Below are 20619 nucleotides of genomic sequence, written 5' to 3'. Positions count from 1 at the left end.
ACTATGGTAGTTCCGATAAACAGTACTTTACTTATTCTTGGTTCTTTCGGTAAAGTCACGTAGAAGGGAAACAATTACTTGAAGATGTTAAAACATCTGCGTTCGTGGTGGGGGGGGGGGGTAACATTTCTCCATAACATCGTTGCCCTCTCTTCTGTGTCAGAGAGTAATCGTTACAAATGTTCGCGTATTACTGAACAAAATACTGAATAGCGCCGGTATAATATTGCTGAAATTACGCACTGCCAGAAGGCCGGGCTGTGTAAAAAATATAAACGTTTTACGTGGAGGGAGAGATATGGGACGTACGCATATATTGGGGTGCCGCGGTGGCGAGACATCCCTTGCCTGGTATGAAAGAGGTCGTGGGTTCGATTCGTGACCCTGACGCCTGTATAATATCGAGATTGCATGTCTCTGCCCCCGTGGTCGCGTGGATTTTTCTCCAGGTCCTCCGGTTTTCCCCTCCACATTTAAAATCAACATCACGCTTTTAGAGTATTTTGCTGCAATACATTTCCACATGATAGGCTACTTCGTCGAGTTATTTGAGACCAGATAGCTCAGTGGGCTTTGCCAGGTAAAATAGTTTCGTTTTTTTGTGTCTGCTTGGTCGTTGTATTCCTGTATGCAGTCTTTACGTTCTAATAGCGATCATGATAAAAGTGGTGACTTTTTTTTGTATCTGTGCTTGGGCATCACTGCTAAAGAAATATTATATTTTTGTTTAATAGGCTCCTAACTAAAAGTGTAAATCATAACCAACTGCAGTGTTCCAGTCTTATCATCTAGTTTCTAAAATATCTGGCTTTTCAAGCCAAGTTTGTCGATTGTAATTACTTGGCAAATTCTGTATACAGGTACATTTACTCTGAAGAGGGAATTCCTCAGGGCAGTATTATCTAACAGGTACAGTAGGCACTGCTGAGGGCCTACAAAAACTAATGAGCCTATGACATTTTTTTAATCATGTATTTTGTTTATATTCTTAGTTTTTTCGGTAAAGTCACGTTGAAGAGAAACAACAAAATAACAAAATATATATAAAACAATAAAAAATTCTCACGACGTTTCGACCATAACTCAAACGGTCATCATCACACCTGATGATCATCATCACACCTGATGATAACCGTTTGAGTTATGGTCGAAACGTCGTGAGAATTTTTTTTTTATTGTTTTATATATATTTTGTTATTTTGTTGTTTCTCTTCAACGTGACTTTACCGAAAAAACTAAGAATATGAATTACTGCAGTCACGAAAGCTTTAAATCAAAATTTTATGTATTTTGTTGTTTGTATGCTACATTTTTTAACCAAGATATCTTCTTAAATAAATATATTTATATCGCAAGGATAGGCGCAGTGTATACACAAAGAGGCGGAGTCATGTGAATCGTTTTTTTTCACAAGGTGAGATACATGAGGACTTTTCGAGATTGTTTTCATCGCAAAATTTGCAATAACATCTTCAAATGGTGTTTTTCGCACAATCTCATTCTCAATTATAGAGGAGTGCAAGGGAAGACAAGGTGGCGTTGTCCTCTGGTTGATGGAAAAAAAGAACGCTCCCCTTCACAATTCGTTGAAAAAAAATAGTTGAAGAAATTTTAGCTTAGTTTATTTTTAGGCTTACCTTGTTTTTTTCTTTCAATAAATTTCAAATGAAATCTGTTTATCTGCGGCACACAGCACGCTTCCATCGAATGAGGGCACAGACTAAATAGTGAACGTGTCAGCAGTAACGACATCTATCCAGCGGCTGGACCAGGTACCGCATGAGAAACGAGCGGAGTGATAGCGGCGGTAGTAACATTGGGCAGCAGCAGCAGTGCCAGCTGTAAAGAGTTATCACTGAAGGCCTACGAAACAGCAGTGCCTGGGGCCTTACAAGAACCTTAATCCGGCCCTGGATTTCCTTTGTTACAATTAAACCTATTCGACGTACAACGATCGACACTCCAATACCCTCCCGTGACGCCACGGATTTGTGCGATTCAGAGCAATTATTTTGTTCCAATTATTCACTTGACATTGCGGTGCATGGTGTCGTGGAAATTAAGAGACTTTGCATGAGTCACGGGAGCCAATTGTAATGAACACAAATCTCACGCGTGCAAATTGAGGTTTTTACGAGATTTAAGTCAACGCCACTCGATGAATGAATGAACCCCCGACTTGCTATGCAGCTGATACAGCCGGTTTTAAATTCTGTTTTTTTTTCTGAAGCCTTTGTACATTTGCCAGGCGAAGTGTGTCTAATAATAATTTCAGAGAGAGACAATTTTAGTCCGGCACGATCTCCCTACTCACTTTGATGCATTGTCAGTGCGGTGTAGAGGTATGCGTGCCTTGCATTCTGGTATTCTGTGAATGTAGAGCAACAGTTGACGATCCTGTAGCGGGTCAGTCTCCAGGTTGTTTCATTTGCCATTGCTTCGTGTCCTTAACACTCAATGGTAAAACCTGATTTTTTTTATTTAAAGCTTTCGTGACTGCAGGGATTCATATTCTTGGTTCTTTCGGTAAAGTCACGTGACTTTACCGAAAGAACCAAGAATATGAATATATTTTTATTATTTTATTGTTTTCTTCTACGTGACTTTACCGAAAGAACCAAGAATACAAAACCTTATTTGTTTGTTTAGAAAATACGTGGGCATTTATTGTAAAACCGACGTCGTGGGTAGGCGGAGTGGGGAAACCCCCGGCTAAAATAGCAGGATTAATGTAACTGAATTTAAACATTTAAGCAATGCGTGTCGTAAGAATAGAAGGTTTGATGTAAAATAAAGTAAAAACTCAACACATTCGTTAAAAAATATTGCATTCATATGTATTGTATGTACAATCGGCAGACATTTAGGAAATTGTCCTTCCTAGCACATAGAGGCAATGTATGTATGTTAAACTTCTATCGCACCGTACGTAGCCAACCTTGTTAATGGAAGGTGCGGGGGCGCAGGACAACAAAATAAACATATAAAGCAGTTCTAAAGAAATGAAAAAAGGCCGGACAGATACAGTCGGAGACTGCACTTTTAACACCATGGGACATGTCCATTAAATTTCTAATAAACATTTTCTGATCACCACTTTTTAAATTGGCATATAAAAAGTATCTAATTGCTGAGTGGGCTTTACCTGGGAACTAAAATTTAAGTGTCATTGTAGAAATAACATTCTGCAAGTGCTGAAGTTTCATTGCTGCTATAATCTACAGACCAGGCTTGGATACAAGATAGCCGCTTGCCGTTCGATGAGCTCTCAAAGCTATTCGAGCATCTTTCGTCTTCATTGATTGTTTTACGACGACGTTCTGCATCGCCGGCGACATGAGCATACGTGTGGACTGGACCGTGCGGCGTTGTCTCCTGTGTGTGGGGGCGCCACGGTGGCTAGGAGATGTTAACTACCTCTCCCCATGTACAGGAGGTCGTGGGTTCGATCCCGACCCTGACGCCTGCTGCTGTATATTTTGAGTTTACGGTGTCTCTCTCTCATCATCATCATCATGCTGGCTAGGAGATGTTAACTACCTCGCCCGGTGTACATGAGGTCGTGGGTTCGATCCCGACCCTGACGTCTGCCTCTGTATATTTGTAGTCTGCGTGTCTCACTCTCATCATCATCATCACAGTGGCTATGAGATGTTAACTACCTCGCCCGGTGTACAGGAGGTCGTGGGTTCGATCCCGACCCTGACGCCTGCTGCTGCTGTATATTTGGAGTTTGCGTGTCTCCCTCTATCATCATCATCATCACGGTGGCTAGGAGATGTTGACTACCTCGCCTGGTGTGCAGGAGGTCGTGGGTTAGATCCCGACCTGACGTCTGCCTCTGTATATTTGTAGTCTGCGTGTCTCACTCTCATCATCATCATCATCACAGTGGCTATGAGATGTTAACTTCCTCGCTCGGTGTACAGGAGGTCGTGGGTTCGATCCCGACCCTGACGCCTGTTGCTGCTGTATATTTGGAGTTTGCGGTGAACTCTCTCTCCGTGGTCGCGTGGATTTTTCTCCGGGTCCTCCGGGTGTTTCCCTCCACATTTAAAATCAACACCACGCATTTCTAGCATTTGGCTGCTATACATGTCCAACATTATAAGCCACTTCATTGAGCTATCATTTGTGGCCAGGTCGCTTTTGCAAAATAGCCGTATAGCTCAGTTTGCCTTACCCGGTAAAAAAAAAAACAATAGTTTTAGTTTTATAGCGTGCGCAACGTACTGTCGACGTTCGGGTATCTATTCAAAACTCCATCTCATTCTGGTTGGAATGGATTGACTTCGTGTTGTTGTTGTTGTTTGTCCTACGCCCTTGTAAGAATGGCTTGCCTTGTTGGGACGCTATCGAAATTGTCGTTATAATTATGATTACACGCACACGTGACACGGTCCCGACTTGAGCGATCTCTGCGAGCTGCCTCTCGTCAAGTGGAAAGTGCCTCCTTTGTGTGTGTGTGTATGTTCAACTTCTTACGCATCGTACGTAGCCAACCGCGCTAATCGGAGCTGCGGGGGAAGGACAACAAACTTAACGCAAAAAAAAGCAATTCTATAGAATATTCGTTTTCAATCTAGGCGATTTAAAAGTGCACCACGGTTCCCGCGGCTTCCTAATATCGGAAGGGAAGAGCGTTCCAGACGGCCGCAGAAGCGCTTCTTGAAAGGGCCGCGCGATGCGGTGACCACCGCCGCCGCTTTTGTTCTGGCGATTAGCAAAACGTCGGAGACGCTCCTTTACACCGGCGGTGACTCGGGCAAACATTAACCCCCCCCACCTACCTGCAGTTGTACAGCAAACAGTGATTAATTTTATGAATACAACAGCGCACACACGCGCCCACAATAGTTTTACTTTTTTTTCTTATTGAAACGTCAACAACCCCCATTCACAACGCGGATGACGTTGCTCGGGGTAATTCCCCGCGTGCGCACCTCGGGTGTGATGCAGTCACAGTGAGCACTTTAGCCCCCCCCCCCCGCCTCCTGTAATCCCACCAACACACGGCTTGCCCCAGTCAAGGTGCCAGCAGCTGGAAGCGGTTACGAAGCGAGGCGCGACGCGGGGACACGCTCACACGCACGCACGCAACGCAACACACAAGGCGACCGGGTGTACTCTTGCGCGTCCACCGAGGAGGAAACGCAGGCAAGAGGTTGGATGGAGACGCACCTCAACTGGGCAGTCACGGCTAATTGAAGCTGCCACAGGTGGGAGAGCGTGCGCCTAAAGTTCAAGGAGCCTTTCATGAGCCAATGGTAAGTGACTTCTCCAGCATTGAATGGTGACCGCGATTGCCCTGCGACTGTGATACAGATCGACTCGCGCGTGTGTTGTGTGCGTGCGTGCGAACTTCCCAAGATATACGTGGGGAGCGGTGGCCTAGCGGTTAGCGCTAAGCTGCGCTACGAACCCGGCGACCCGGGTTCGATTCCCGCTCACGACCAACACCGGTGACGATTATCTGAACCGGTCCTGGGCTTCCCCCTAGGTCGACTCAGCCTAAAATGAGTAGCCGGTGCGGTGTGTAGTAAACATCGCCACCGAGGAGACAAAGGCGGCCGGGCGTGGTGCTGTCCACCCACGCGAAATCGTTCCAGACTTCATAGGTGCCACTCGCTAAACAGCACTTGCCCCAACAGGCTGTTACAGGCTATACGAGAGATCTTTGTTTTTGCTGTACGAAATGAAGCAACTCCCCAAGATATTTGCCACGGAAAATGAAACGTAATCCTCGTACGATAAATCGTAAAGTCCTGCCATGGGTGTGTGTGTGTGTTTGCATATATGCACACACACACGCACAGTACCTGTTTTAAAGTATGCATCGTAAATTGTTGGCTCTCAATGTTCCATTAGATTGTTTCTGATGAAGGCCGCTTGTGTTGCGATCGAAACGTCGTGGGTTTTTTGCTTTAGTTATTTTAAATTTATTACTTATCTTATTATTTTTATTTTATTTTTAGCTTTTTTTTGTTTTATATTTACGTGACTTTTCCGAAAGAATGAAGAATATAGACAAAAAATGACGTCGCTACGCAGTTTATGCGAGAGCCGGGGACTTATGGGATCCCGGGGTCCCGCCATAAGGTTCATTTGCTGCAACCCACATATCTGCATGCTTCACAGCCCAGGCAGCAGGTTCGTGCGTCTTGCAGGCACACGATGCAATCTACACAATCCATCAACCATGGCCTGCCGCTGAGTACTGGCTTGCAGTGCCATCACGCACGGGCTCCTCCACTTGAACATTCCGCCACACTGGCGGAGCCAGTGGGGGTGGGGTGGCACGTGCCCCCCACCCCGCCCAATGATCCGATCGAAATTAGGGATTTCAATGGGGTTTATTAGTAATACATCGGCATTTTGCGACCCCCACTGCCACTGTGTAGCATATTATTACGTGCCAGGGACTCCATGAGATGATAGGACAATAGTCTGAGTCCATAATTGGCAATAAGTAACGGCAAAGCAGTTATAAGTGACTCACAGAATTGTGCGCAGTTGCGTATACAGAGCACACGACTTCCCTGAAGGCATCAACACCTTCAGCGAGCGCGATGCCGATCATCACACAACGCGGTTCGAATTCGACCCTCCATCGATGGCTGCGCCATCGCCGCACATGCGTCGAATAAACAGCAAGGGACAAGTCCTTACTTACTAACAACTCCTTACTTACTAACAAGCCCTTACTTACTAACAACTCCTTACTAACAACTCCTTACTTACTAACAAGTCCTTACTTACTAACAACTCTATCATTTTTCATTGCTGGAGAGGTTGTTCCCCCCCCCCCTACCTGAAAATCTTGGCTCCGACATTGTTCCGCGTGTGTGTAAAATCAGATGATCGGCATCGTGATCATTTCTCAAGGGTTGGTAGAATGCACGCCGCCTAAGTGGTGCGCATCACCAGGCAAGTTATATATATAGAGAGAGAGACTGGCTGCTGTAGATAGATAGCATGTTGACTTTCCACGTCCCTGTGGCTGGAGCACATTCCACGTCCAATGATAAAACAAAATAAATGTGAAGAAATGTGAAAATATTGATACGCAATATTGGGTGTTTGAGTCGGGCTTGGCTAACGTGAGTTTGGAGCTTCGTTAATGATGAAAAAAACAACTTTAAAGTGACTTTCAGGAATGCACTCTTAAACAAGTCACTGCAAGTGACAACTTTAAGTAGATGTACTGTACTGGAACTGCACTGCTGTGACACCACTCGTGACGTGTCAGAATTTAAAGTCTTTTACCATTGAAGCTTCTAACTTATCTTTGACAGACTGGGACACTCAGCCTTTAAGAAGTGTTGTGATCCCTGTCCCATTATCATGATGATGATCATTATAATCAGCCATGATCAATCCACTTCCTAATGAAGGCCTGTCCATCTGTGAAAACGAGCTTCATCATGAGATTCTCCACTTTCCGTCTGCGCCATCGGAATGCACAATTTCCACCAACGCCTATCTTCGTTTGACTTGCGTTTGCTTTCGGACACGACGATGGAGATGACGCCACCGGCCCCAGCGTGAAAATGAAGACAAAATTAAACGTCACTGGGACGTTTCCAGTTTGTTCACGAACGATACAATTCCGCTGGCGTCCCGTCCAATCGACCTTGTCAACGTGCTCAGCGAGAAAAAAAAAACCTGCTTTTTTTTTACAAGAAGCAAAAGAATGTATTTGAATCTTGGAACGTGTGTCCCCCAAACCCACTCCCTCGATACACAGGTATACAGGATACCCATCGGTACTATATATATGAGCCGTGCAGAGCAATGTGCATTGACGACGGGGTGACGATGGTAACCACACGAAGAAGTCCCGTGGACATTGTGACAAAGTGACCGAGGGAATCATCCAACCACAAATCAAGTGCCGGAGTCGAGGTGAGATTGAGATATTTTACCAATTATAAGAAATCATTTTTGTGTGTCTGTGTGTGTGTGCGTGCTCAGTGTCGCGGGATAGCACGCCACACTACGAACCCGGTGACCCCAGTTGGATTCCCGCTCACGGCCAAAACCAGTGACGATTATCTGAACCGGTACTGGGCCTCGCCTAGGTCTGCTCAATCTCAATTCAGTACCTGGTGCGGTGTGCAAAACATCGCCACTGGGGGAGACAAAGGCGGTCGGGCGTCGTTGCTGGCCACCCAACTCCTTGTGTGCCATTGCAGGCTTCATCGGTGCTCGCTAAAAGCACCTACCCCAAAAGTATGTAAAGGCTATGAGGGGGATCTTTGTCTTTGTGGGAAGCAGTGGTGCGTTGGGTCTCACACTGCTGTACAAATCCTCGCCGCCCCGGGTTCGATCATTGGCCAATGGCAGTGGCTGGTGGCATCCGCACCAGTCCTGGACCTCCCCAAGGTCGATGCGACATGGTGCAACTCTACATAGTTTTATTATTATTATCATGTGTGCCATCCGAAAGGTGCTCAACATCAGCCACGTGCTCACGCCAAAGCTTCGCGCCAAAACGGGGACAAATCCGTAAATGGCGAAAAAATGAAATGTTGGGGTGGCCACATTGTCTGGGCTCTACGAGTTGGGTGGCCTCTCAACGACAAAACGGCCACACGTTCAGTTCTTTTGAACTGGTGGTCTGGACCAGGTTGAGAGCTTTTTTAATATATATAAATGCAGTGCTGCACACCTTTGTGTGTTGTTTTTGGTTCTCCCCCCCCCGCACCTCCGATTTTCACGGTCGGCTATGTGCGGTGTGAAAGATGTTCAACATAAGGACATGCATACATAACGTCAAAATGGGGATATTCTTCTATTTTAATGTTTTTAGTTTTTTATGCATTTTTTAAGTCTCTTAATCCATAACGCCTCCTTGCCGGTGAGCCTTTACTCATCCAAGTGGCCACAAAGTGCACCTAGCCTGGCACAGGTGCTCTAGTGCCGTCACCGCTGCTTGTCGTCAAATTGTAATCGGTTGTTGTTGTTGTTTTGTGTACAGTATTTAAACAGACACACGCGAGTGGTACGGTGTATCCTTCTCGAACCTGCAATGTATTACTCCACCCAGCATATGCACGAAATCTAAATTCATCGCTCCATCTCCTCCGTGGACGCGGTCCTCTTGATGCGGTCCTCTTGACGCGTTCCATTTATGATATGGTGGCGAGATGTTAACTGCCTCGCCCGGTATACAGGAGGTCAAGGGTTTGATCCCAACCCTGACGCCCGTGTATTTGGAGTTTGCATGTTCTCCCAGTGGTCGCGTGGATTTTTCTCCGGGTCCTCCGGTTTTTCCCTCCACATTTAGAAACACGCATTTAGACTGTATTTGGCTGCTTTAAATGTCCACGTGATAAGCCACTTCGTTGAGGTATCATTTTGTGATAACCAGGTCGCTTCCGAAAAAGAGCTATATAGTTCAGTGGGCCTTACCTGGTAAAATAAAAGGAAAATAGTTCCAAAAAAAAACCTCGGCTGGGACTCCCACATTGATGTCGACCAGCGGTCATCGTTCCTTCTAAGCGATTCGTTCTGCCCGAGCGAACTTTACTTTGCAGCACAGCAGCTTGCACAGGGAGGCATTCATACAGCAGTGGTTTGGCTGATGATGATGATGATGAAGTAAGGTTTATACAATAACCTGGCCCTCCCTAAAGTTTGCTTAACCTTAAATGAGTACCTAGTGCGGTATGCACTGTATTACAAAAGCCTCTTTGAAGCAAAGTCCAGCCGGGTGTGCTGCTCCTGTCACCTCTGTGCCGTGTCGGCACTCAAGAGACGCTCGCAAACAGCACTCGTTCCAACAACATTCGGCTTTAAACTTAGACGATCATTCTCTCTTTCTGTGTCGGTAGGCTCGTGCGTTGACTGCTTACACATACGTACGTGCGTCTGTGCGCGTGCACTTGCCCCAGCACTCTGTGTAAAGCTATACGGGGGATATTTGTCTCTGCCGTATATGTGGGGAGCGGTGACGCAGCGGTTATCGCGGTGTGTAGTAAACATCGCCACTAGGGAGACAAAGGTGGCCGGGCGTGGTGCTGGCCACCCACGTCCTCGTGTGCCCTTCCGGCCTTCGTTGGTGCCATTCACTAACAGCATTTGTCTCAACAGTCTGTAATGGCTATTTGGGGGAGGGGGGGGTATCTTTGTTTTGATGTATATTCATGTGGCCAGAATGCAACCTATTCAATCCTTAGTCTCGATCACCGGTCTCCAGTTTGTGAATCTCGTCGAATCCGTGTGTTTGTAAGCCAAGCACCTATCCGTGCTTTCTCTTTGTTACTTGCCAGCTGTTGTTTCATCTTCTTTGGTTCTTTCGGTAAAGTCACGTAGAATGAGAATAAAATAATAAATTGATAAAATAAAATAACACAATAAAATTCTCACGACAGAAACGTCGTGAGAATTTTCTCACGACCGAAACGTCGTGAGAATTTTATTGTGTTATTTTATTTTATCAATTTATTATTTTATTCTCATTCTACGTGACTTTACCGAAAGAACCAAAGAAGATGAATCCTTGCAGTCACGAAAGCTTTAAATCGAAGCTGTTGTTTCATTATCTTCACCAGTTTGTCCAGGTTTCTGAGCCGTACGTTAAAGCAAGTAATTTTCGGGGCACTGAATATATCGTATACAACTATATGCCTACTCTTTGGTTCTTTTGGAAAAGTACCTACGTGACTTTACCGAAAGTACCAAAGAGTATGGATTCCTGCAGTCACGAAAGCTTCAAAACAAGATTGAACGATTTACTTAGCCATGTCGGCATGTTGCTTTTCATGATCAAGTTCGCCTTTCCAAATCAAATACAGCCTGCTCGTGTCCACAACTTTCTTTCAATAGTTTGGTTCCGGGCTCACCTCCGATAACTGCCCGAGGTACACACATGCTCGGATGGGTTTTCTGAATGTGTCCGTTGTGCATGACTCGCCACGGTGACAGGATGTTAACTCCTTCACCTGCTATACTGGTGGTTATGAGTTCGATCCCGACCCTGATGCCTGTATATTTGGAGTTTGCGTGTATCTCTCTACCCGTGGTCACGTGGGGGGGGTGGGGGGGGTGGGGGGGGTGGGGGGGGTGGGGGGGGTGGGGGGGGTGGGGGGGGTGGGGGGGTGGGGGGGGTGGGGGGGGTGGGGTTCTTCCCTGGGGGTTTTCATCCACATTTAGATTAAACATGCGTTTAGAGTATTTGGCTGCTATACATTTCCACGTGAGAAGCCACGTCGTTTAGCCATGTTTTGTGATGGCCAGGTGGCTTCTGAAAAAAGGCTCCGTAGCTCAGCTGGCCTGACCTGGCGAAATAAAAAGAAAAAAGTTTGATAATTTGACCTTGAGCCCCACTTTGCAGCCTTATTTCATGAAAATCTTCGACCACATTTCTCGAAGTTCATTTTTATTGGTCGTGATGGTGTCTGTGTCGCCAACGTATCTGGGACGGCTTAGTGTGTTTGCTCCAAACTGTGCCTTTTGACTTGAACGCCTTTGTAACGGTGCCACGGCCAATTTGAGCGAAAGCGCCGTGCACGACTCCCCTCTCCCAGTGTTTATTTGGTAACATTCTTGATTTAGGTACGTGTTTACTGAACTTCTTTCGGTACGTATGTGTGTATGTTGAATCTCTTTGCCACCGTGCGTAGCTCACCGTGCCGAGTCGGAGGTGCCATCTCAGTGTGGCTGTTACATTTTTGTAACAAACAAAAAAATACCAGCTATAATTTTATCGAGGCCCTTGGCTTGTGAGAGCTTGGATATATATTTTCATAATCTGCAAAAGCCAAAAATAATGCTATTTGATAATCACAAGTCTTTCCAGAATCCGATCAATAATGTGTATGCGGTCGAAGGTAGATAATTTGTATTTAACTCAGTTTGCTCCCTTGGTTGCTTGGCCTCTAAATGTTCTGTTATTCTATTCACAATGATTTCTGTAAATCATTTATATACGGGCGATAAGCTAATGTGTCATTAGATAAGCTAATAGGTTCCCTTGAGTCAGTTTTTGCGTGCCATTTTGAAATGTCTCGCATTTCACTGAGCTACCTTCTTCCGCGTGCGTTCTTCCCGTGTAGATCTATCGTCCGGAGCCCACAGTGAGCCATCGACCGATCTCGGCCGGCTCGAACATCCCACACGGCGTCGTCGCTACGCGCACCGAGCATCCCGACGATGTCGTCTCCCGTCATCGCCAGCAACGGCCCGGACGGGGGCCTCGGCGGACACGCCGACGAGTCACCCCGCGCCGTCCAGCCCCCTCCGAGCCTTCGCCTGCTCAGCGACGGTCGGAACCGCGGCGGCGAGGAGGACGCACCGCAGTCGCCCATCTGGGTGCTGAGACCAGAACGGCTGAGCGTGCCGCGCGCGGCTGCCGCCGATGACGACGACAACGACGACGACGGCGGCGGCGACGACAACGATGATGACAACGATGACGACAACGATGACGACAACGATGACGACAACGACGACGACAACGACGACGGCGGTGGCGGCTCATGGCCCGAGAGCCCCAGCTCGGAGGGGTTGCGCGGTTCCCCTTTGCCGGCGGCGCGGCCCGACCCCGGCGTGCTCTCCCTGAACCTCGAGTCGCTGTCGGAGCCGGACGGCGACGGCGCCAAGGGCGGCGGCGGCGGCCCGCCGGGCGGTGCGACTCGCCGGGCCGGAGAGGCGGCGGCGGCCGTGGACGGGGGCGGCTTCGCCTCGACGCCCACGTCCGCCGATCGTTCGATCTGCGGCCCCTGCGACGGTGAGTTGGCGAACCGGCCGGCCTCACGGGGCGTTGACAATGAGACAAAGATCACGCGCTATGTAACACGATTTTTTTTTTCCCGGGTAGTAAGTGTTATTTTTTAATTGCTTATGCCTCAAAAGTACAGAAAATGGCTATTATGGTGTCACCCGTGTAGCCTTGACAGACTATTGGGGCAAGTGCTGTTAGCGAGTAGCAGCACCTATGAAGCCCGGCACGGGTACACGAGGGGGTGGGTGGGTGGCCAGCAACCACGCCCGGCCGCCTTTGTCTCCCCAGTGGTGATGCTTCACACCGCAGCAGTTACTCATTTTAGGCTGAGTGGACCTAGGAGAGGCCCAGGACCGGTCCAGATAATCGTCACTGGGTGTTGGCCGAAAGATGAAATAGAACTCCGGTCACCAGGTTCGTAGTACAGCGCGTTAACCTTTGCACTACCGCTCCCCACTGACAAACACACAAAAGACAAAGATCCCCCGTATAGACTTCACAGGCTGTTGGGGCAAGTGCTGTTAGCAAGCACCTATGAAGGCCGGCACGGCACACGAGGGGGTGGGTGGCCAGCGCCACGCCCGGCCGCCTTTGTATCCCCAGTGGCGATGTTTACTACACATCGCACCAGCTACTCGTTTGAGGCTGAGTCGACCTAGGGGAGGTCCCAGGACCGGTTCATATAATCGCCACTGGTGTTGGCCGTGAGCGGGAATCAATCTCGGTTCGCCGGGTTCGTAGCGCAGCGCGCTAACCGCTACACTACCGCACACACACACATGCACATTAAAACAATCATAATATAAATCATGTTCATATTTTGTCTCGTTATGGTACTCTTGTGGATTGCGGCGGTTAGTGCACCGGACTGTGAACCCAGCGACCTGAGTTTTATTCCAGGCCAAGAAAAATGCCAAAACATTTATCCAGCAAAGGGTCACCGAGTCTCAGGTCTCATTTTCAGGAGAGTCCTTTGCAATGAGATTTTTTGACAGGTTCCATCAATGAGCTCCGATAACCCGTAGCTCATAATACCTGCTTCTGTGCTGTGAACTTCAGTTTGCACCAAGCCTGGCACAGGCTATGTAGTGATGTCATGACCAACTTTTAGTGGCTTTTGGCTGCCCGTCAAACAAAGACGGCCACTGCATCGCGCGCTTTCAGATTTTCGTCTACAGCCGTCTGGAACGCTCTGTGCCTTCCGATATTAGGAAGCAACTGGAGCGATGCACTTTTAAACGTAGAATGATAACTCAATTATTTAGAACTGCTTTTTGTGTTGAGTATGTTGTACTCCCTCCGGCACGTCCGAGCGGTGGTGCAGCGGTTAGCGCTACGCTGCGCTTCGAACCCGGCGACCAGAGTTCGATTCCCTCTCACGGCCAGCACCGGTGACGATTATTTGAACCGGTCCTGGTTCTCCCCTAGGTCGACTCAGCCTCAAATGAGTACCTGGGGCGGTGTAAACATCGCCACTGGGGAGACAAAGGCGGTCGGGCGTGGTGCTGGCCTTCATAGGTGATCGCTAACAGCACTTGCCCCAACAGTCTCTTGGACTATATTTGTCTTTGTCTTGCACCTCCGATTCGCATGGTTGGCTACATGCATATGTACATAAAATAGTTGGGTGTATGTGTGTGTAATTATTCATGCCTGCCTTACAATGCAGACAGCCTGGATTCAATTTACAGTGGCAATCATTGGCCAGAGTTTACACGACCCTGTCCTGACTCACTCAAATATTGACCCTTGCCTTTAATAATTACCTGATGGAGAAACAACTGCACTGGGGAAACAAAGGCTGTCTTACACGACCCCTTCGAGTACCGTTCTCGCCTTCATTAAAGGGCGGCTCTGCATGACAACACTTCTGGTGGAAAGGCCTCCACTGAAGATCCGCTTCTCAGAGGTTACTTGGCCTCGTCTTTCACACTGGCCAGACATCTTAGAGGAGGTGGGAGTGCTCACACTTCACCCCACCATACGCAAACTTCCGATCGACTAACTCTTTGCGCGCACACATTTGTACCGCTGACAGAGGCAGTGGGGTTAGGTTAGGAATCGTGGCTCCCATCGTTTCAACTAGCAGCCGCCAGGAGATCGATCGAACTGCTCAATCTCCGGATTGCTGCTCACCGTTACAACCACCGTGGCGACGTCTCTTGCCTTAATAGGCGCTCGCTAACGGCAACCCCCGCAACTCTCCCCCTTTCCCAGCCGCTTCCCATTGGGCTAATTAATCATTGCGCGCGCGTTCCTCTGCCCTATTTTTTTTCCCACTAAAGACACGACGCCCACGAGGGATGTATGGGGCGAGGAGTTCAGCAGCGCCTCGACCTCCCCATGCAGGGAGCTCTCGCCCACCATGCCCATCAAGCAGGGCTGGCTGCGTTACTGCCACACGCACGATGGCAAGGTGGGTCCCTGCGCGTGCCTCTGCTTCGCATCATCATCATCATCGTGATCCATGGCGCGGGCAGCCCCGTCGTAGGCGTCCGAAGCACATTTCGTCATCGGTTTGCACTCTCCTCTGTCTTGTGTCGACGTGGCTCAAGCAGCGGCCACATCTCTTCGTCGTCGTCAAGGCCACTAACTCTGCGAGGTCTTCCTCTGCTTCACTCGTGAAGTCAACGGTGGCCACGTGAGCGGCCCTCCTTCACCTCGGCGGGCCACAGGCTCGACATCGTTGCTCGTACACTCATCGTGACCCCACCCACCCCAACTCCACACCCAACGCGTCACCCCTAGACACACCGAGACCAGGCCACCACGTGGGTCTCCACGCGACGCAGGTTGCCCACCGCTGCTCTGTGGCGTCCCGGCCAGCACGTGCCCGCCGCCGGTGGCCTGAACTGGTGAACTTCTTTCGCACCGTACGTAGCCAACCGCGCTAATCGGAGGTACGGGGGGAGGACTACAAATTTTTTTTTAAAAAAAACCTCTCAAAACTGAATCCCTTCCTGCACACGCGCATCGAGGCGGTGCTCGCCTCCTGTTCACAGCCCTGAGCCAGCGGTGGACATTACGCATTCCTCTGGTGGGACCGAGTCTGTCCACAGGGGAATACAGCCGCTGTTAACTACTCCACACAGCGAGAGACATCTTATACATCGCTGTGGGATGATGGACTTAACGCCGCCTGTGTAAGAGAAGTTCTTGACGCCTGGTCGTTCCTGTTGGGTGTTTTTTTTTTAAACACATCAACGCGCTCGTAATAACTCATAATCAAGTTTTTATTTTTGGGGTTGGATTGTGCAAGTAATAAATGTGTCGTTAACCCGCCACCACCCGACGCAGCTGACAGGTATGGTTTGTCATGTGAGCAAAGCGTGCCAGTTAGGCGACTGCTTCAGCCCACCGGTGTGTTGGAGAGTAAATCCACAACATTTACGATTTGAGCACAGTGACATTTCGCTGGTGATTTACATCCAGCGCGTCATGGGGAGGAGATTTGTGCACGCCCGGAGAGTCGCCTCGCAAAAGCCCCGATCCCCTTTCCTCGCTCGTCCCAACTCTCCCTCCTGTGCCCCCCCCACCCTCCCCCTACTCGGGGCGAGCGGTTAAGGTGGTCCCATTGAGGGGCCGTTCATAAATGACGTCACGCGATTTTGGACGATGTTTTACCCCCCCCCCCCTCGTCACACGGCGTCACAAAAAGTCAGACCCCCACTCAGATATGATGTCACAAAGCTCTGCCCCCACCCCCCCCCCCCCAAATAAAAAAACATATTTCCATTTTGAAAACAAAACATGCTTCAAATCGCTTTAAACTATTGTCATTGTAGTGCGTATTTAATGTGGCGCTGCACTCTGATGTTGTATGAGTGTTGTTATACCAATTAGTGTTGTTATAACAATTCTATATTTATTTAAAGTTGCGCATTTTGATGTGACGTCACATTTCTAAACCCCCCCCACCTCCTCGTCACAAATGTCTGACCGCCCCCCCCCGCCCCCCCGCTAGGTGCGTGACGTCATTTATGGACGGACCCATCCCTACCTCTCATGTAATGCGGGTGGGCGATGCTAATCTCTGCGAGTCACACCGCGCACGCACGGACTTGTGTATTGGCTACGGGCCAGACCGGGGTCGTCTCCTGGACGATTGCTATCGGCTGTGTGCTTTGCTGGTAACCCTTCAATCGAAGCAGGGATGAGGGGTGATTCATGTAGTCAACCATTAACCATCACTGGTGCGTGTTCGCGTGGCGGACCGGACGAGTTGGCGAACTTATGAAATGCCATTTTAATATGAAATGTCATTTTAAGGGAGCGGCTTTGTGCACAGATCGAGGAGGGCTCGGATGATATCCGTGGGCGGGTTATGTAGGTTTGCTCGATGACCACCACGCTTGTGAGAAATTCACGGACACACGAAAAATAGGCGAATACAGCAACTCTAGTATAACTCACAGCACCTTTGCTAATCCACTGCTGGATGAAGGCCGCCCCACTCCGTGTCGGTTGTGGGGTGTTGTTGTGTTGTTGTTGTTGTGACCGTACTTCACCCCACTAGAGAGTCGCTGGCTCGTGAAGAAGGACGTGGGTTTCTCGGGCCATGAAGACGATGTCACTCGCCGCTGATGTTAGCCGCGGCCGGGAGGGTGGCCACCGATAACCACTGCGTCAGCGCTCCTGACTCACACGCGTGTTGACACGCACGCGTAGCTCACATTGATTTAAAGCTTTCGTGACTGCAGGGATTCATATTCTAGGTTCTTTCGGTAAAGTCACGTAGAAGGGAAATAATGAAATAAATTTTTAATCTTTATTATTTCCCTTCTACGTGACTTTCCCTAAAGAACCAAGAATAACAAAAAGAGATTTCGCATTCTATACCACCCCCCCCCCCCCCCCATTCTACACAGGAAAAACAACGTGTTGTTGTGGCCTTCATGCATTTTACTCGGGTTTTTGGGGGGGGGGGGGGGGGCTTTGCGGTGACATCCGTTGGAGCGACAGGATGGCTCTCAAAGTCTCGTCCCCTCTTAGCGAAGTTTCACTCTGGCGTGGAGTCAGCTGCGGATGAAAAACCAGCGGAGCTGGAAATCTACTTGCGTGTGTTGAACTTCTTTCGCACCGTACGAGAGCCAACCGTGCTAATGACAAGAACGACGATGTCGCTCTACACGTGGCTTGTTTCAAAGCTCAAGCAGCTGATTGCGCCTCCGATATTCGCGCGGTTGGCTACATACGGTGCGAAAAGAAGTTGAACATACAGTATATACATTCAACACTCAGGCGTAACATGTGACTACAATAAGGACGTTGCTCTTCACTTGTGGTTTGTTTATAAGCTCCAGAAGCAGCTGATGACGACAATAACGATGTCGCTTTACACGTGGGTTTATTACGAAGCTCCAGCAGCAGCAGCTGACGATGATGATGCTGATGATGACAATGACGACGTTGCTCTACTCGTGACTTTGTTTCCGAAGCTCCAGCAGCAGCTGACGATGATGATGATGACGACAATAACGATGTCGCTTTACACGTGGGTTTATTACGAAGCTCCAGCAGCAGCAGCTGACGATGATGATGCTGATGATGACAACAATGACGACGTTGCTCTACTCGTGTCTTTGTTTCCGAAGCTCCAGCACCAGCAGCAGCTGACGATGATGATGCTGATGATGACGACAATGACGACGTTGCTCTACTCGTGTCTTTGTTTCCGAAGCTCCAGCACCAGCAGCAGCTGACGATGATGATGCTGATGATGACGACAATGACGACGTTGCTCTACTCGTGACTTTGTTTCCGAAGCTCCAGCAGCTGCAGCTGACGATGATGATGCTGATGATGACGACAATGGCGACGTTGCTCTACTCGTGTCTTTGTTTCCGAAGCTCCAGCAGCTGCAGCTGACGATGATGATGCTGATGATGACAACAATGACGACGTTGCTCTACTCGTGTCTTTGTTTCCGAAGCTCCAGCAGCTGCAGCTGACGATGATGATGCTGATGATGACAACAATGACGACGTTGCTCTACTCGTGTCTTTGTTTCCGAAGCTCCAGCAGCTGCAGCTGACGATGATGATGCTGATGATGACAACAATGACGACGTTGATCTACTCGCGTCTTTGTTTCCGAAGCTCCAGCAGCTGCAGCTGACGATGATGATGCTGATGATGACAACAATGACGACGTTGCTCGACTCGTGTCTTTGTTTCCGAAGCTCCAGCAGCTGCAGCTGACGATGATGATGCTGATGATGACGACAATGGCGACGTTGCTCTACTCGTGTCTTTGTTTCCGAAGCTCCAGCAGCTGCAGCAGACGATGACGATGCTGATGATGACGACAATGACGACGTTGCTCTACTCGTGTCTTTGTTTCCGAAGCTCCAGCACCAGCAGCAGCTGACGATGATGATGCTGATGATGACGACAATGACGATGTCGCTTTACACGTGGGTTTATTACGAAGCTCCAGCAGCAGCAGCTGACGATGATGATGCTGATGATGACGACAATGACGACGTTGCTCTACTCGTGACTTTGTTTCCGAAGCTCCAGCAGCTGCAGCTGACGATGATGATGCTGATGATGACAACAATGACGACGTTGCTCTACTCGTGACTTTGTTTCCGAAGCTCCAGCAGCAGCTGACGATGATGATGATGACGACAATAACGATGTCGCTTTACACGTGGGTTTATTACGAAGCTCCAGCAGCAGCAGCTGACGATGATGATGCTGATGATGATGCTGATGATGACAACAATGACGACGTTGATCTACTCGCGTCTTTGTTTCCGAAGCTCCAGCAGCTGCAGCAGACGATGACGATGCTGATGATGACGACAATGACGACGTTGCTCTACTCGTGTCTTTGTTTCCGAAGCTCCAGCAGCTGCAGCTGACGATGATGATGCTGATGATGACGACAATGGCGACGTTGCTCTACTCGTGTCTTTGTTTCCGAAGCTCCAGCAGCCAAGCCGCCGGCTGGCCCCGGTGTACGTCGAGGTGAGCGCGGGGCTCCTCGTGCTGCACGGCGGCACCCCCCCGGTGGGACGCGCTCGCAAGCGGCAGCAGCAGCGGCAGCGGCGGCCGCGGAAGATCTCCCTGGCGGCGTGCACGTGCGACGTCGTGTCCAGCGAGCAGCGCGGCGTCCACGTCCTGGGCCTCTCCACGCACGACGGCCGCGACTTCCTCTTCCACGCCGAGGGCCAGGCCGACGCGCTGGCCTGGGGCCTCGCCGTGCACGAGGCCCGGGTGAGAGGCGCGCTGGGGTTGGCGGGGAGTGGGGGGTCGCAGACTCGGTAGTAGTGGCCGCTGCTGCTGCTGCTGCTGGTGGTGTTGGTGCTGGTGCTACTGCTGGTGCTACTGCTGGTGTTGTTACTGTTGGTGCTACTGCTGGTGCTACTGCTAGTGTTGTTACTGCTGGTGTTGTTACTGCTGGTGCTACTGCTGGTGTTGCTGGTGTTGTTACTGCTGGTGTTAGTGCTACTGCTGGTGTTGCTGGTGTTGTTACTGCTGGTGTTAGTGCTACTGCTGGTGTTGTTACTGCTGGTGCTACTGCTGGTGTTGCTGGTGTTGTTACTGCTGGTGTTGGTGCTACTGCTGGTGTTGCTGGTGTTGCTACTGCTGGTGTTACTGCTGGTGTTGCTGGTGTTGGTGTTACTGCTGGTGTTGCTGGTGTTGTTACTGCTGGTGTTGCTGGTGTTGTTACTGCTGGTGTTGCTGGTGTTGGTGCTACTGCTGGTGTTGCTGGTGTTGTTACTGCTGGTGTTAGTGCTACTGCTGGTGTTGCTGGTGTTGTTACTGCTGGTGCTACTGCTGGTGTTGGTGCTACTGCTGGTGTTGCTGGTGTTGTTACTGCTGATGTTGCTGGTGCTACTGCTGGTGCTACTGCTGGTGTTGCTGGTGTTGGTGCTACTGCTG

At 49.4% G+C, this 20619-nt stretch overlaps 1 protein-coding gene across 3 annotated transcripts in view; it reads left to right on the top strand.

Moving 5' to 3' along the window:
• The first annotated feature begins 4889 nt into the window (after nt 1-4889).
• Nucleotides 4890-20619, top strand: part of LOC116943871 (uncharacterized) — a 35743-nt gene continuing 20013 nt past the window's right edge. The window contains exons 1-5 of one of the 3 annotated variants that reach the window (XM_032957154.2): nt 4890-5267; nt 7748-7905; nt 12060-12733; nt 15013-15143; nt 19660-19950. In XM_032957154.2, coding sequence (XP_032813045.2) covers nt 12157-12733; nt 15013-15143; nt 19660-19950 — 999 coding nt within the window. In that variant the 5' untranslated portion in view covers nt 4890-5267; nt 7748-7905; nt 12060-12156. The remainder of the gene's footprint in view (nt 5268-7747; nt 7906-12059; nt 12734-15012; nt 15144-19659; nt 19951-20619) is intronic. The other 2 variants (XM_032957152.2, XM_032957153.2) reach the window with 2 other exon arrangements.

The sequence above is a fragment of the Petromyzon marinus genome, chromosome 19, assembly GCF_048934315.1.
Source record: "Petromyzon marinus isolate PM22_M1 ecotype Great Lakes invasive population chromosome 19, UKy_Petmar_22M1.pri1.0, whole genome shotgun sequence".
Lineage (NCBI taxonomy): Eukaryota > Metazoa > Chordata > Hyperoartia > Petromyzontiformes > Petromyzontidae > Petromyzon > Petromyzon marinus.
This window is presented reverse-complemented; position numbering and strand designations above follow the sequence as displayed.